This window comes from Sceloporus occidentalis, unplaced genomic scaffold (assembly GCF_023333645.1).
Source record: "Sceloporus occidentalis isolate IW3139 unplaced genomic scaffold, rSceOcc1.0.p SCAF_4, whole genome shotgun sequence".
NCBI classification, from domain to species: domain Eukaryota; kingdom Metazoa; phylum Chordata; class Lepidosauria; order Squamata; family Phrynosomatidae; genus Sceloporus; species Sceloporus occidentalis.
The window spans coordinates 102,814,618-102,832,243 of NW_028316984.1; the positions used below are offsets into that span (position 1 = coordinate 102,814,618).

Consider the following 17,626-nt stretch of genomic DNA (forward strand, 5'->3'; position numbering starts at 1 on the left):
AGTCTTTCTTGTGAAAAAGTGGAATAAAATTTGTTGTTGTTGTTGTTTCTTACTATGGTAAGAGGTACTGTATTTCTGTTTAAATTACAGCAGTTCTTTCTTAGTTTGCATCCATCCATAAACATGAATTAGCACATGCAAACTGTGGTGCTTTTGCTTTTGGCACCATGTGAAAACCTTGGTTCCTTGGCGGGAAAAAGAAACAATTTGGGTTCTGGATCTCATTCTACGGCATTCAGAGTGCTTTGTACTGCTTGCTGAATAGCCCAGTTGTTGTTTTTTCTTTCTTTTTAGTTCTGAATATATAAAAACAGGATTAGATGTGTTAGAAAAAAATAAGTAAACCAAGCAGAGTCCTTCATAAAGGTAAACAAGTTGCCTTGGAGTTTGTGGTTAATTTCAGCCATGTACAGAAGACTTCGTTATTGCTCACCCATCTGAAGATAGGGTTTAAAAGATCTAGAGATTATGCTATTGGCCAGAGAAAAGTGATGCAAAAGGAATGGAGCTGTATCTGTGGAAACAAGGATAAATAACAAAGGGCCGTCGGAGCAGGAGAGGCATCCCTTGAATCAACTGCTGAAGCATTTATACAACAGCTTGAAAGCAGATCACCTTAATCCTCTTGTCTGTCATCTACCGTGAGCTTTGCCAAATGATCAGATGAAATGTATATTCCAGGTACCGGCTGAGAATACATGAATCACAGCTCAGGAAGAATCCCCTGCTCTTGATAAGACAGTGGTACATTCCTTCGATTGTGATTCTCCACTAAATTGGTTGCTGTGCATTTAATTCTCTTCCCATCTTTCACTGCTTAGAGGTCTTGTGCAGCATCTGCCCAATTGGTTTGTGGTTTGAGAAAAAAATTAAGCAATTCTTTAATCCACTCTTCTCATTAAACAACTGGGGAGACTGCAGGAAAGTGCAAGCAAGGACTGAGCTGCAGAGGATGGATGGTGTGAGTAGCAACAGGACAATGTCTTACAGCCGATGGAGTTATGACAGGTATAGTGCATCACAACTATTAATGTTGTTTCCTTCCTCCCATCCCATCCAAGCCTTGTTAAATTGAAAAACTATGCAAAGCAGTTTCTGAACTGATAGTTGCCTGTCTATTAGAAAAGCTTAGAGTCGTGCAGGTGTCTTATACCACCCTTACTGACTTTTGAAATGTAAGATGGGCACTTTCCTTCAATGCCTACACATTAACCTTTGATGTTAGCTTGAGCTGACAGTGTTAGATTACCTGTTTGTTCACCTCTTAGCTCCAAATGTCAGCTTTTCCCACTAGTCATCTGTAATGTCAAAGTTCCTAGAAATGTGCTTATTTTTCTGTTGTTTATGAAGGCAGTTTCCCCTGGATTAAGCACAAGGAATCCCAGCATGCTTATTTAGAAGTGGTGCGATAGGGATCTAGAAGGTGCATATGATCCAAAGGTAAATTTGGGGTGATATTTCATTGGGGACATATTATAATACTTTCTGATGGAAAGTTGGCAAACTGTCCATGAAATGTTTAAATAACTAGTACAAAAGCTAAATGTGGGGCTTCTTTAAAGACCACTAGTATAAAATTATTGTACATCTGACAACAGCTTGTCATCCTCCCTGAAATATACTGCTAATTTATTCTATTATAGTTAGTAACATTGGTGAAGGTTAAACTATTCAAATAATCATATGAAATTGTACCTTATATTGTCTAGGAGAGGTGCATGGGAGTGCATAAGATTTCTCAGGTTTTCATCTTCTTTATTTTTTTAAAGTTTTTTATTGATTAAAAGACATCAACAACCATCACATAAAAAACAAGACAAAACATGACAAAACAAACAAACAAACAAACAAAAAGGAGAAATACAACACATATCATCTTCATCTTTTTTATGAAAATAAAATATGATATCCTTTTGTTGACATTTGGTATTTCATTGACAAATGAATCATAAAATGTAGTGTTTGAAAATGGAAACATTAAGAACTAACTACCAGTGCCCTCTTGTATGTTGGAGTTGCATTCTGTGCCTAGTAAGGTGAAATGAATGGCAGGTACGCAGAGATCACAGGAAAGCAAGAGCTAATACTTTGTACTGTTTAGGAGAGTTACATGGAAATGGATAACAGCCATAGCACGTCTGGCTGTAGTCTTGTCTCACTGTGTCTGTCTTGAGATCTACGTGATTCATTCTAATAGATGGCAAGTTTATAACAGCTGCAACTCAAGAATGTTGAGGGAAAGATGTTTCAAATTATGATGATAGCTTTCCCCTAGCAATATGGTTGAATTTCAAAATGATCATTTCCTACCACAGTGCTACAAGCTGAAAATTTACTACCAAAGGATGCTATATGGACCCCACTTTTCACTCCCTTCACCCCCACTTTTTGTTTTGTTTTGAACTTCTGATTTCCAGTTTTATTATGGAGTGTGGGGGTTAGGAAACATTGCACAAGTGCATCTGTATTTTGCAGTGGTGCATTGGTGCTTGTTATCTGTTCAGTCTGTCCTTATAGATCCTACTTGACTAGAGCAAGTACAGAATATATTTTCTCAGTGACCACAGTTCCTTCCTGTTAGAGACAAATTTCTATATCCCTTGCATCATGGCTCATCTCTTAGAGTGTAATATGTTAGCAGAGGAAGAGTGCCTGCATTAATACTTTAAAGAATAGGCAGGACCCGTGCTTGCTAAAACCTGTTCAGTTTGACAATCCCAGGGATACATATATGCTGGCTCTCAAGTTTGCTGTCTTCTATTAATTCACTTAGATGATCACTAAACAGAAGATGACCACATATATACTACAATGCAACAATATGCAACACACACAATGCAACACATACACATATTCTGGCCTACCAAAACTTTATGTTCCCCAGAAGTGTTTGACGACAACCCAGACTATCCACAGCTAGCTAACCAATACATTGCTGGCATTGGGTAATAGGTTTGGTAGTCCCATACATCTGGCCAGTCTCCAGTTTGGGAAGTTGTTATCTACACAATAAAACATTACTACACTATTGATTACATAATATCTATGTTATAAATTTGCGATATACAGTGGGATCTTGGTATCCACTGGTGTTTGGTTCCAGGACCTCCATGAATACCAAACTCTATAGATGTTCAAGTCCCATTGTAGACAACAGGGTAGTAAAATGCTGCCCCTTATATAAAATGGCAAAATCAAAGTTTACTTTTTGGATTTATTTATTTATTTAGAATATTTTCAAGCATGGTGGGTGACTGTATAATAACATTGCAGGTACTCTATTGCTGTAAGTGTGTTTTCCCCCAAGATGGGAATGGTCAGTTGAAGCAAACTCAGGTGGTCTCTTGGCTGTATCAAACAAGTTTTCAATTTGCAAGACATATAGATTCTGCACTTTAATGTTCCATTGATTTTGTATGTTGTGACTCACTTGCTGAGCTCTTGTGCTCCAAAACTGTGAAGCCTTTCCTGCTGACTGAAGGTTTGGATAATGGTGCTGTCCATCCCAGGCCTTCACAAAGCATAGCAGAGAAACAGACTAGCACCCAAGTGGATCATAAGTAGTATTAGTGTTAAATAGGACTGCATCAGTAATTATCTGCTTTTGTCAGTCTGTTGAAAAATACCATGTTCAATGCAGATACATAGATGGGAAAAAGAAATACTCATGTTGGCAAACATTTGCATTTTTTCAGTGCTATTCCAATTCTTCTTTGAGCCAGCTGTTGCTGCTTCTCAGTGTTATGTCCCTTCATTTTCCCTCCATTGACCTTTGATTCAATGTTCTGTACATCATGTCGCAATCATCTGCATTATCTAGCCACAAACCAAGCAGGAAAAGCCATTGGAAATAATTACAAAGCATGTAGAAGTTTTCCTCCCTTTCTTCCCCATGTTTGTTTCCCTGTAATATAACTCTGCTGCAGAATAAACCATATCAATTTAGATTAGAAGGAAAGTGGTGCCAGGAACAACAGCACTGAGACAATGTGATGGTGCAGCTAGGTAATTTTACACCCTGGACATAATGGTCTTATGCCCCCTCTCTTTAGACAGCCATGTTCATTATTTGGCAAAAAACATCATGAATATTTCTCTTCTCTGACCAGATACTTTACAATTTTTATAATTGTTTCTAAGCAGTTATAACTGTTTCTAAGTTAAATTCCATTTATCTTAGACCTCCCCTCCGCTCTGTGACAAAAACTGTTTTCTAACCCTAAAGAAGATACAATGAGTATATGTGGTTTTGCATTTTAAGGCTGCTTAAAACATAGCATCACTACTACTGGGAAAAAATAAGAGATTGTTCCTGCTGCCCTGATGCTAAACACATTTACTTGGAATCAAACATCTGTTTTGTGGTAGAAAAATAAATTATATATATTTGTAACCATGTATATGCCAGCTTGGCCACTATACAGTGTTATTAAAAAAATAAGAAGAACAAAAGATGCCAAGATGAACAGGATATGCTCTGGCACATCCCAGCATATCCATGTTGTCTAGTTGCTGATCCTGGGCCTTCTGCTCTCATCCTCTCCTGTTCTCTGGATGGGCCTTTGGTGCAGAGCTGAGTTGTGGAGACCTGGATATTGGCTCCAAATTATAGAACTAGTTCCACCACTAGTATGTATGGTACACTGCACACATCAACAGTTATTTAGCCCAATATCTTACCAGTTCAAGAGAATCCAGTGCTTAATGGTACTAAATGCAGCTCAGATGGAAATGTGGGTGAGGCTATTGATGGTGGAGGTGGAGGCAGCAGATCTCAGAAACCTTGTCTTATCTGTACTCCACAGAAGGGGATCTAAATCCTGAATCCTGGGACTGATGTTCCAAGGTTTTCAAAATAGCAGCAAAACTGAGAGATAGTGTGGCATAGTGATTTGAGTGTTGGACTACAATTCTGGAGACCAGGGTTTGATTCCCCACTCAGCCATGAAAACCCCTGGGTGACCTTGGGCAAGTCATATGCTCTCAGCCTCAGGGGAAGGGCAAAGGGAAACCTCCTCTGAACAAATCTTGCCAGGAAAACCGCATGACAGATTCACCTTAAGGCCGTCATAAGTTGGAAATCACTTGAAGGCACACAACAACAACAAACAATTGAAATATATGACATGAAAGGTTGCCAGTCAAAAAGAAGATGCTAACAAGTTTGTGTTCTACCTAAATACCAAATGAAGGTATTGATTTCAGTTAACCTAGCAATGTGTTTTTCAGTTAAACAACATATGGTCTCTGTTCATAAACTGCATGATGCACAGACTTCTGTCTTTATGATGGGCCCATACCCAAATATATGGGATTTTAACAATAATTTTGTTTAGTCTATATTAAAGGAAAAGATTTCCAACTCTTCAATAGGTGACATCCCTTATAAGGGACTCTTGCCAGCTCTATAGGTGATAAGCTTTCCAGTCTTTAAACAAGGCACTTCTAACCAGGATACATCCAGACTGATCATTTGTTCACATAGGCCATAAGCCTTGCTCAAATACGTGCTTGGGCAGTAATTTAATAATAATAATAATAATAATAATAATAATAATAATAATATTTTATTTATATTTCCCGCTTCTCCCAAGGGATTGAAGTGGGATTACAAGAAGAAAAACAGTAGTACAGTGTCTAAAATATATGTCTAAAATACAATCTCTAAAACTAGCAATAAAATCAGTAACTGGCCTTTTGACCTGGGGGTAAACTGTTCTTCTTTATAAAAGATCTGGGGGTAGACTCGCCGGAAGAGCTCCATCTTTAATGCCTTCTTAAAGGCATCTAAGCTAGATATGAGGCGGATCTCTACCGGAAGGTTGTTCCAAAGCATGGGGGCAGCAGCGGTATATACTCTTTGGTGAATAGTTGTTAATCTCACCTTGGGATGGTCAAGTAAATTCCTACCAGTTGTTCTGAGAGTGCGGGGCGGATTGCGTAGGGAGAGGCGTTCCCTCAAGTAACTCAGGCCCAAGCCATGTAGGGCTTTAAAGGTAATGACCAACACTTTGTATCGCACCCAGAAGCTAATTGGCAGCCAGTGTAAAGATTTTAGAACAGGTGTTATATGGTCTAGTCTGGAAGTTCTAGTGACCAATCTGGCTGCTGCATTTTGAATTAGTTGAAGCTTCTGAACTTGGTACAAAGGAACCCCCATGTAGAGCGCATTACAGAAATATAAACAGGAGATTACCAGTGTGTATACCATTGTTTCAAGGTCCTTCCTGTCCAGGTAAGGACGCAGTTGGCGTATCGGCCGAAGCTGGTACCAAGCACTCCTGGCCATCACATCTTCTTGAGATGACAACTGTAGCCATGAGTCCAGGAGTACTCCCAGACCATGGGCTTTGTCCTTTAGGGGAAGTGTGACCCTGTCCCAGACAGGATGGCAAATCTGTGTCCCTAGACCAGGAGAACCTATCACAAGTACCTCCGTTTTTTCTGGATTCAGCTTGAGTTTGTTTTCCCTCATCTAGCCCATTACTGACCCTAGGCAGGCATCCAGAGGAGAGATGCCGTCCTCAGTCACTGTACCAGTCGGAGACATGGAGAGGTAGATCTGAGTGTCATCAGCATATTGATAACACCATGCTCCATGTCTGGATGATCTCTCCCAGCGGCTTCATGTAAATGTTAAATAGCATGGGGGACAGAATGGCACCCTGAGGAACACCAGCTGTCAGCTCTCTTTTGCAAGAGTAACTGTCCCCCAGCCTCACCATCTGGAGTCTGCCCGAGAGGTAGGAGCAGAACCACTGGAGAGCAGTGCCTCCAATGCCTAACTCCCTAAGAAGGATACCATGGTTGATGGTATCGAAGGCCGCTGAAATGTCCAAGAGTACCAGCAGGGTCACACTTCCCCGTCGATACCCAGACAGAGATCATCGTCCAAGGCGACTACAGTATGGCCGGATCAAGTCTGTATCCCACTCTAAAGCCAGTTTGAAATGGGTCTAGATAATCGGCTTCATCCAAGACGGCTTGAAGTTGGAAGGCGACTGCCCTCTCGATCACCTTGCCCAAGAATAATCTTCATATGGGAGGAAAGTAGGCTGATATCTTTGGCCCTCTGCTCCCACATAGGACATAACTGAGAAATAGCATGAAGGGTATGACCTTGGAGATGTTGTTGGACTGAAGCTGTCATCATCATCCATGACTGGGTGAAGAATTACTTGGACAGGGCCATCACTTAAATGGAGGAGGCCAATGACATGCTTATCCTCATGAAGGCTTTTCCTACACTTGTTAACAATCTAAAACCGTTCTTTAAATGGGCTCTCATGAACCTGTTCTTCACAAAAGGCAAAAAATTCAGAGCAAGGGTTGGCATCTGTTGGAGGCTAGGAGCCTACATTGGCTCCCCAGGAGACCTTGTCTTAGAGGTTCTGGGCAGAGCTTCCCATACAGGGCTGGAAACTATGCAAACCTCTATATGTTACTAGACTGCAACTCTCACCAGGCCTAGTCAGCACTGCAAATAGTGTGAAATGCTGATCCAACAATGTCTGGAAGGTGACATGATTCCCATCTGTTTTAGGGGAATTTAGTAGTTTTGTTCACAAAACACATAAAACAATATGTTTGTGCTTTAGCTGCTTTGGATGTGTAATGGAATCTGTGCTGATTTAGATCTGCAATAGGCTTACCATACATAAGTTGTGTATGTTTTGTATAAATTGATTTCATGTATGTGTCAAGGCATGTTTTTGGGTCAAAATTGTGGATTTTGGTATGACCCATGGATAAATTGAGAGTAAAACTTAGAACATGTAACAAGGGATGTAAAGGATGATGCAAAGGAAAACAATGCTGAAGTACTTACAACATTCTGCAGGCATAACTGTTTTTGCTTACCCTAAAGGCTGGATGAATTAGGAGGGAACTACAGTAAATGGTGGTTGTGAGATGTGTGTGGGAGGCAACCAGGCACAGACAGGGATACAAAAGCACGCACATGTCAAAAAGGATGTAAACATAAGAGCTAAGTATTAACTCTTATCAAAAAAGGAACCATCCTCTTTTCTGAGTAGTGATAGGCAAGAGCTTAGTCCATCCTAGGAGGACCTACAAGCCCATCTACTCTCTTGGCATTGCTTTGAGGGTAAGTGCCAAAGAGCTGCTGTCACTGCTATCTTGAATGCAGTAATGACAGAATGGCAGAGAGAGTAGAAAGGTTGGTGCTTATTTTTAGGTTCTCCTCGGATGGACTAAATTCTCATCTTTCACCATCCAACTCAGAGAAGGTAATAGTTGTTTTCTTTTTTTTCTTTGCTAAGTGTTAAGGTATAGTACTTACAGTGACCTGTGGGTGAGTCAACCCAGTTTTTTGGGGGTTGATTTTTTTTGACTAAAATTACTAGCCTTTTACATGCTAATATACAATAATTAAAGCCTTTGTCAATTTTATTTCTCATCTTCTAACTTGGGTGGGATACAGACCGCCCCTTTGGCCTGCACCCACCCCTTTCCCTGATGGATTGGGGCCTCAGAGGTCACAGCAGCAGCCCCGGAGGCCCCGATCTGCTGCTTTTCCAGGCCTTGGGGAAGCAGCAAAAAGCCGCTTCCCCGTGGCTTGGAAAGGGGTTTCCTTGGGGCTTCATGCCCCAAGAACACCCCAAAAGCGGCAGGGAAAGAGAAAAGGGGGCCACTCGGCCCCTTTCTCTTTTGTATCGCTGGCACAGCCATGTAAAGGTTGCACCAGCAATACAAGCGGTGGAAGGAGCTCCGTTTCAGAATTCCTTCCAGCGCCGCTGAAAGGGTGCCACAAGCGCTCTGCAGCGGTGTGCGTGTGTCACATCCACACCGCTCCATTTGGAGGTGGCGCGGCCATGACGTCATAATGGTGATGCCCATGTAGACAGGGCACCACCATTACAACGCCGTGGTTACGTGCTAGGGTTGCGGGGCATCTGTAAAGGACACTCCGAGGCAACCCTAGCATGTATCCAGGCAGGCGCAAAGCACCGGTCTGGATACCGCCATAGTTCACAAATATATGTCCGAAATAACTATGGTTAAGACCATCCAAGAGCCTATTCCAGGGCTCATCCCAGCCCTTTTCATCTTACTGTATTAAACCAGGGCTTTTGCCATCAGGATCAGGCCATGCTGGAAGGAGATGATGAGAGTTGTAGTCCAATGTCTGGTGGCAAGGAGACCCCAAGTATGGAAACCTAGATTTAGTCCCTTGCAGGAATTAACACTGGCACCTGTTTTCCATACCTGGGTTCTGTGTAAAGAGAAATATGCAAAAAAGATTAGCATTATTATTGGCTTTTCCAGCATCCACCTCCACATGGGACAGAAAAAATGACTTTTCAGAAGGCCTTTTAGTACACATCTGGGATTGTAGTAGGCAGAGAGGTTTTCAGAGAGAAGCAAAATAATTCAGATAGGTTTAATCCTGGCTGTTTTCAATTTTTCAGTTTAATGTGGTTTATCCTTTCAGTGCAACCCCGAACAAGTCTAATTGACCACAACTCTGGAGATCAGGGTTGGATTTCCCATTGAAGCATAAAAAGCCACTGGGTGACTTTGAGTAGGTTAAACTCGCTCAGCCTCAGAGGATGGCAATGGCAGCCCCCCTCCGGAGTAATTTGTCCAAGAAAACCCTATAATAGGTTTGCCTTAGGGTTGCCATATGTAAAAAATGACTTGAAGGCATACAACGACAACGACGACAACAACATTGAGTTCAATGAGAAACTATCTAGAGGCATTGTTGTTGTGTGCCTTCAGGTCGTTTCCAACTTACAGTGGCCCTAACATAATGCTATCACAGGGTTTTCTTGACAATATTTGTTCAGAAGGGATTTGCCTTTACCTTCTGTTGAGGCTGAGGGAGTGTGACTTGTCCAAGGTCACCCAGTAGCTTTCCATGTCTGAGTGGGGATTCGAACCCTGATTTCTAGAGTTGTAGTCCAATGCTTAAATGACTACACTATGTTGGCTCATTCACCAGAGAATTATTTCAAAATCCTATTGTGTTCAATGTGTTTTTTCTCAGGAAATTATGTTTAGGGTTCTCTTTAGGCTGATCTCCTAATAGCATTTATATGGAAGTAACCTTTACTAAACTGAGAGAGGCATCCTTCTAAGTACACCTAAGAATGGAGCTTATTACTTCTAAAAGTAACTGGAAAATGTTTTTCATTGCACCGCTAATCTCATTTCCAGGCATTGTGTGTTGCTGTAAAAATGTAGCTTCATTACAGTCTCCTTACCAAAAGAGAGACTAACATGTTTCAAGGCCTGGAGGTTGGTGGCCTCCATGTCACTGGGGTAGTGAATACAACTCCTGGTTTTAGACTGAAATTTGAAGAAGCTTTCAAAGTACCTAAGCATTTCCAAGATAGGACCAGCACACTGGATAGTTCCTTTTAAGTTCAGAATAAAACTAGAATAGATTCAGCTCTCCACTGTTACAGAAGCTATATATTGCCACTGGTAGTCGGCAGCTGTCTTACTTGTAACTTTAACATGTTGTTTCCAACTTCTGCTTGTATCTGTTTGCTCTTTTATTCTACACTACTCTGCAGTCCTAAATATGCTCACATGAACTCAGTGTTGTTGAACTGAACTGGTAAGAAAATTTCTGGTAAGAAAATGTATTACAGCAAACAATATTCTGTGATTTTCACACTTGGCTATGACTGCAATAAAAATTAGAATGGGTATTACAACAAATGGCTAAAACAGTAAAATGGCATTGAAATGATACATTTGAATGGCCTGATCTCCCCCCCCCCCCAGTAAAAAACAGCAATCACTTGCAATTTTTATTAGTACTGTTGTCAGATGAAAGAGAAAACAAACCAGAGCAACAGCATCAGATCGATAAAGGTGTAGACCTATAATACTTTATTAAATATTGTTTTCATGTGTATTAATATCCAAAGCATTCAGGGTCTCTTTATATCATATTAATTTATGTAAGATCTTTACCATATTGCAAGATAATATCTCTAATATATTTATATTGATACATTTGGACAGCATTGCAATAAATATCTAACATGTTGTTTAACCCTCATTTGACCATTGTAGATTTGTAATTTCCTGCTATTGTGTTGTGCACAGTTTTCAAATTGTTTGCACGAGAGCCATGTCACTGAAATCTATTGACCTACTTTGTGATTAGCTATGAGAACGGCAAGACTTGAATGGCCTGAGCAAAATTTAAACTAGGCTTGAAATGTAAACTTTATATATTTAGAGTACCATTAAAGACAAATAGATTTTTCTTTTGATGGGATGTTTGTTGACTAAATTAAAACATGGCCCATAGAATTCAAATCATAGTTTTTCATACACAGGAAATACTGCTGAAAAATGATTGTTGGCAATTTGTGACAACATCTTTCATTGCCAAGAGCAAGAAGAAGGAGAAGGAGTCCACGTTGCCATTCATGATCAGCTGGATTCAGGATGCAAAATAATAAACTATTAAGCCATGAGTCTCCATTTTTGATCTTCCAGAACTTTTTAACTTCATCTTCCAGACTTCCTGAGCAGTTGCTAAATTGGGAGCTGAAGTTCAAAACTTCTGGAGGACCAACTCTGCTGCAGATCATTGCACTGTATTACTAATTGAAGTGGCATTACTGCTAGACTAGCTAGTAGGAAGAACAGACAAGGAGAGGTTGCAGCAGTTTGCTTTTGCCTTCAGCTTACTTTTGCCTGTGCCTACTGGGAAGGACAAGATTCTGCTCCCTCCTCTTGCTGAGTTAAATGAGTGCAAAATACTTGTGCATTCTGAACTCAATTTGAAGTAAACTGAAGCAAGCTGAGAACAAAGGGAGATAGTAGTAGTAGGAGGAGGAGGAGGAGGAGGGGGGGGGAGAAACTGGGACAATTTGAAAGCAATTTTAAAGCTACTGAAAAAGTGGGACAACAAAGAATTAATCAAAACTGTCTATGCCAAAATGGGAAAGTTAGATGAAAGAGTTGCTCACCAGCAGAGCATGTGCTTTGTGTGCAGAAATCCCCAGTTCAGTCCTTGGCCTCTCCAGATAGATCTTGAAATGAATCCTGTCTAGAAACCCCAGAAAACCACTGCCAGTTAGAGCTAGATGAACTAGTAGTGTAAGTCAAAATGAGACAACTTTCTATCTTTATAAGACATAAATAGAATGTCTCTCTGGAGAGACACTTCAAAACCAAAAAGTAATTAATTCTTAGTAATGTGAAAATTGAAGTAGGTCTCAAACAGTGAAGTTCATCAACTGTGTTTACCACTAGCAACTCTCTGGGAATGTTAAATTGTCTTATATGGTTTTTCAAATTACAGCAAAATATTTGTGCCAGGTTAAAAAACAAACAAACAAATAAACAAACAAAAAACACCTCAAAGCAAAACAAAACCCAGAAACATATCACATACCTTCCACAATTTAACAGATAAAAAGCAAGACGCATGTGGCCAAGCAACATCAGTATGGTCAAGATAGCCAAAATTAAAATGAGGAAGAACAGACAAGCTAGAAGCTGCAACAGTTTTCTTTTGCCTGAGCCAACTGGGAAGGGCAAGATTTAATCCTCTCTTTGCACTTTGAATTCAGTTTTTACTAACTGAAGTAAGAACAAAACAAAGAGGGGAAAGTAGGAAGTGAAGAAAAAAAACTAGGACATTTTAAAAGCAGCTGAAAAATTGGAACAGAGGATTAATTGGGACTATCCCTGCCAAACTGGAATAGTTGGAAGGTTATTGGTAAGCTATCACAATAACATCCTCCTTTCCTGCCATTATCCTTACAGAGATATACAATTCTTAAAAACATGGTAGACTGTAGAAGAGGTGGGGGAAGCACATGGCCTTACCTGTGTTAACAAACTGCAGCTCATAGAAGCCCTTCCCAGCACTGGCAGTACTGAAAGATTATGGGCCTTCCTGTCCAGCAACATTGAGATGCACACTTTTGCTTCAAATGAGATTTTATGGAAAGAAAGAAATAATACGAGAAGCCGCCATAGTTCTGCACATAGTTCTGTGTGGTAGCAGTGAGAGGGGGAAATAGGTGCAATGGAAGAAAGAAGTGTGGATAATGTTATTTGGAACAGGATGAAACCAAAGAATGGGTGGGACTTGGGCAGATAAAAATCAGGGAAGATGGTCTGTGTTCCCATTCCTTCTGCATCAACCTTACCAAATCTGCACTTGTAACATCACAGTACAAACTTTTAACTAGTCAATAAAGCTGGCAGACAGTTGCACAGGCATTTGGTCAAGGCAGTTGGCAGCTTCAGTGAGAGAGGCATAGTGAATCTGCTCTGGATTTTATTCTAAACGTTGAAGGAGTTATTTAAAGTGCTGATCACAGCCACCAAAACAGGGTCAGCGTTTTGGATAACTCCTTTAAATAAACCCTAGAGGTGATTCATTGCACCCCTGAAATGGAAGCCACTGGCACTGTGAAATGCTGTCACACTGTAGCATGAGGGCAAACATCAGCACAATGGAGCCATGAGGCAACTACTGGTGAGTTTCTACCAGTGTTGGAGTGTCAGAAACTACTGCTACAGCTCAAGAAGTTGCTCAGTGTTTGTTTTTTCCAGAACTCTGGCAATGCCATAGAAATCGGGCCCATTTGCCTGGAACCAGATTAATTTATTGCTTGACTTCTCTTCTGTTACTGAGGTGTTATGATTTAAAACTGGAATGCTATACTTTTACCAGTGAGGACATCATGTTATGATTGTGTTAGTCATCTTGTACCTTCCCCAACCTTTCATCCTCACCTTCTTCCCTCTCTCTTCTTTTTAATTCCTATTTTCCACAGAAAAGCCACTTGATTGGCAGAGAAATGCCTAATGAGAATTAAGAGTAATTGCTAACAGCATTTCAGTAACAATTACATAAGAGAATAGGTGTTAAAATGTGCAATGTGTTCACCTACAGATAAGTTCATTTTGCTTATGTTTTTCCTACACAGGCAATGAGCAGACGCATGTGCTGTCCCCTGAATTAAAATGTGAGCCATTCCCCACAGTATATGAACTGGAACTGGGCCAAACAAATACAAGCTCTTATGTGAACACAGAGTCATTTCCTGAAAACCATATTCCCTTCTGGCAAGGTGCAAATACTGTCAGAGCTAGGCACAGAAAGTACCTGCTTCATTTAAATTGCTCTTAATTTCCTCTTAATGCACATTCTTAAACTAACAAGCTAAGGAAGAATTGCCAAAAAGCATTTTGTTAAGAAATATATTAGGGATGCATGCAGGGATGTAGCCAGGATTTTGGGAAGGGGGGGGGGGGTCCAGACTAAGTGCCACCATTATAATGGGACTTGGGTGTGGCGGTGCAGCAGCACACACCATTCATTTTATCTAACGGAAGGGGGGTCCGGACCCCAAGAACCCCCCCCCCCTTGGCTACGTCCCTGATGCATGTCTCTGTTTAGATTGGAGTAAACACCTTATAACTTTTAATTTCCGGCTCAAAGGAGATGATTTAAGAGCCCTGATGGCACAGTGGTTAAATGCCTGTACTGCAGTCACTCACTCACAAACCAGAAGGTTGCAAGTTCAATCCCAGCCAGGGGTCAGAGTCGACTCAGGCTGGCATCCTTCTGAGGTGGCTAAAATGAGTACCCAGCTTGTTTGGGGCAGTTAGCTTACAGTTGTAAAATGCTTAGAGACTGCTTAGGTGGTATGAAGTGGTATATAAATGAAGATGCTATTGCTATTACTTATTGATTGTGGTGATTCAAACATGAACTAGTTCATTTGTAGGTGAAGCTCAAAAAAGAGCAATAATCAATAGAACCAGTAAGGTGCTGATCACAATATAGCCTGTATAACTTTTCCCACTCTCTAGGTGAGAAGAATAGCTCATACACATATAAGGGCCTTTTCAGTGGCTGCTCCTGGACTTTGAGGCACTCTCTCTCTTTGAAATTTAGGACAAGGTAGATGAATTGGATCATTCCTATTACATTCTGTCCCACTTTCACAACTGCTATATAGAATCACAGAATTGGAAGAGACCACAAGGGCCATCCCTGCCATGCAGGAACTAACAAAGCACTCCCAACAGATGGCCATCCATCCTCTGTTTAAAGACCTCCAAAGAAGGAGATTCCAACATTCTCCGAGGGAATGTGTTCCACTGCCGAATAGTTATTCCTGTCAGGACATTCCTCCTAATCTTTAGGTGAAATCTCTTTTCCTATAGTTTCATCCATTGCTCTATGTCCTACTCTCTGGATCAGTAGAAAATTAGCTTACTCCATGCTCAACATGACATTCCTTCAAATACTTAAACAGGGCTATCATATCACCTCTTAACCATCTCTTCTCCAGGCTTAACATACCCAGCACCCTAAGTCTCTCCTCATAAGTCATGGTTTCCCGATATTTCACCATTTTGGTTGCCCTCCTTTGGACATGCTCTAGCTTGTCAACATCCGCTTTGAATTTTGGTGCCCAGAACTGGACACAGGTAAGCTTGACCAAGGCAGAATAGAGTGACACTATTACATCCTTTGATAGCAATAGCAACTTCATTTATATACCACTTCATACTGAACTAAGCAGTCTCTAAGTGGTTTACAACTGTAAGTAAATTGCCCCCAATAAGCTAGGTACTTATTTTAGTGACCTCAGAAGGATTCAAGCCTGAGTTGAGCTAGTATTGACCTCGCAACCTTATGGTTGCGAGTGAGTGGCTGCAGTACAGCTGACACAACTGCCCCCCTCCCTGAACCCTATTTTAGAACCATCTAAAGCCTGCTGCGATGAATTCAACAACTTCTTCGCAGATAAAATCTCTCGGCTAAGGGCTGATCTCGACGCCAGCATTTCTTCAGATCCTATAAGAGAGGCTTCCAGAGCTTCCATGGACTACATTAAACTGGATCACTTTGAGCAGGGGGCTGGGTTGTTGTTCCCCAGACCACGGGGGGGGGGGGGGGGGGGGGGGGAGAAGCCAAAAAATAAATAATTAAATAATATAGGACAACATTTTCAAATGTAGGACACATGTAGGGAGACTTGTTAGCATTAAAAGCACACAAAACACACTTTGGAAGGTGACACTCTCTCGGCTTAAGAAACAGTGCCTGCATGCCTCTCAAGCTGACTCTCATCATCATCATCATCATCATCATCATCATCACACCGTTACTGTCAAAACAAGGGAGACTTGTTAGCATTAAAAGCACCCAAAATAAAAATTTAAAAAACTTTGAGGCCTCTGGCCACTCACCACCTCTTCCTTCCTCCTCTTCCTCCTCCTCCTTCTGCTCCCCCTCCTCCTCTTCCTCCTCTTCTTTCTTCTCCTCCTCCCCCTCTTCCTCTTCCTCCTCCTCCTCCTTCTGCTCCCCCTCCTCCTCTTCCCCCTCCTCCTTCTGCTCCCCCTCCTCCTCCTTCTGCTCCCCCCTCCTCCTCTTCCTCCTCTTCCTCCTCCTCCTTCTGCTCCCCCCTCCTCTTCCTCCTCTTCTTTCTTCTCCTCCTCACCCTCCTCCTCTTCCTCCTCCCCCCTCCTCCATGCGCAGCGCGGCCTGGGGCGGGGCGGAGGAGGCAGAGGAGAAGGAGGGTGGTGCGGGCCCACGCGGGGAGGCGGGGAGGGCGGCACGGGGCTTCCCCCTTTGCCTCCTCTGCCCCAGGCCATGCGGCCCTCCTCTTCCTCCTCTGCGTGATGGTGGAGGAGGAGGGCAGTGCAGTTGCGCAGCCCAGGTGGAGGAGGAGGAAGTGGCGGCAGTGGCGGCGGCAGGACCGGGCTGGGGCCGGTCCTGCCGCCTCCGCGGGTCGCATCCGGCCTGTGGGCCGGGGGTTCCCAACCCCTGACTTTGAGTTTGTGAGTACTGAGGAAGTGGACAAGATTCTTCGAAGTTTTAGGAAGACAACAAGCTCTCTCGATCCCTGTCCTTCATGGCTGGCGGCCCAGGGGGGAACAGCGGTAACTTCTATGTTGCATTGTATACTTAATTCATCCTTTAGGGAGGGGCATTTTCCATCTAGCTTAAAATCAGCAGTAGTAAAGCCTCTGCTAAAAAAGCCCTCCCTAGACCCCCTGATTCGGAATAACTATTGGCCTGTGTCACTGCTGCCTTTTCTGGGTAAGGTGATTGAGAGAGCAATTGCTTTCCAGCTTCAAGGGATCTTGGAAGAAATAGATTTTCTAGACCCATTTCAAACCGGCTTCTGGGTGGGCTATGGAGTTGAGACTGCCATGGTCACCTTAATTGATGATCTCCGTCTGGGCATGGACAAGGGAAGCGTGTCCCTGTTAGTGCTTTTGGACATCTCAGCGGCTTTCGATACCATTGACCATGGTATCCTTCTGGAACGCCTGAGGGAGTTAGGTATCGGAGGCACTGTGCTCCAGTGGTTCCGTTCCTACCTCTTGGGCAGATTCCAGATGGTGCAGCTGGGGGACGTTTGCTCTGATAAGAGGGAACTAACATCTGGTGTCCCTCAAGGAGCTATTCTGTCCCCCATGCTATTCAACATTTACATGAAACTGCTGGGAGAGATAATCCGGAGACACGGGGCACGGTGTTATCAGTATGCTGATGACACCCAAATATGTTTCTCTGTGTCTCCGACTCATGCAGTGACTAGGGATGGCATCCCTTCTCTAAATGCCTGCTTGGAGTCGGTAATGGGCTGGATGA

The 17,626-nt window shown here is 42.2% G+C and overlaps 1 protein-coding gene across 2 annotated transcripts in view; it reads left to right on the forward strand.

Annotated features, from left to right (window-relative positions):
- Positions 1–817: 817 nt before the first annotated feature.
- The window catches only part of TUB (TUB bipartite transcription factor), a 209,044-nt gene continuing 192,235 nt past the window's right edge, over positions 818–17,626 (forward strand). For both annotated transcript variants that reach the window (XM_089521111.1, XM_089521113.1), the window contains exon 1: positions 818–1,008. In XM_089521111.1, coding sequence (XP_089377237.1) covers positions 953–1,008 — 56 coding nt within the window. In that variant the 5' untranslated portion in view covers positions 818–952. The remainder of the gene's footprint in view (positions 1,009–17,626) is intronic.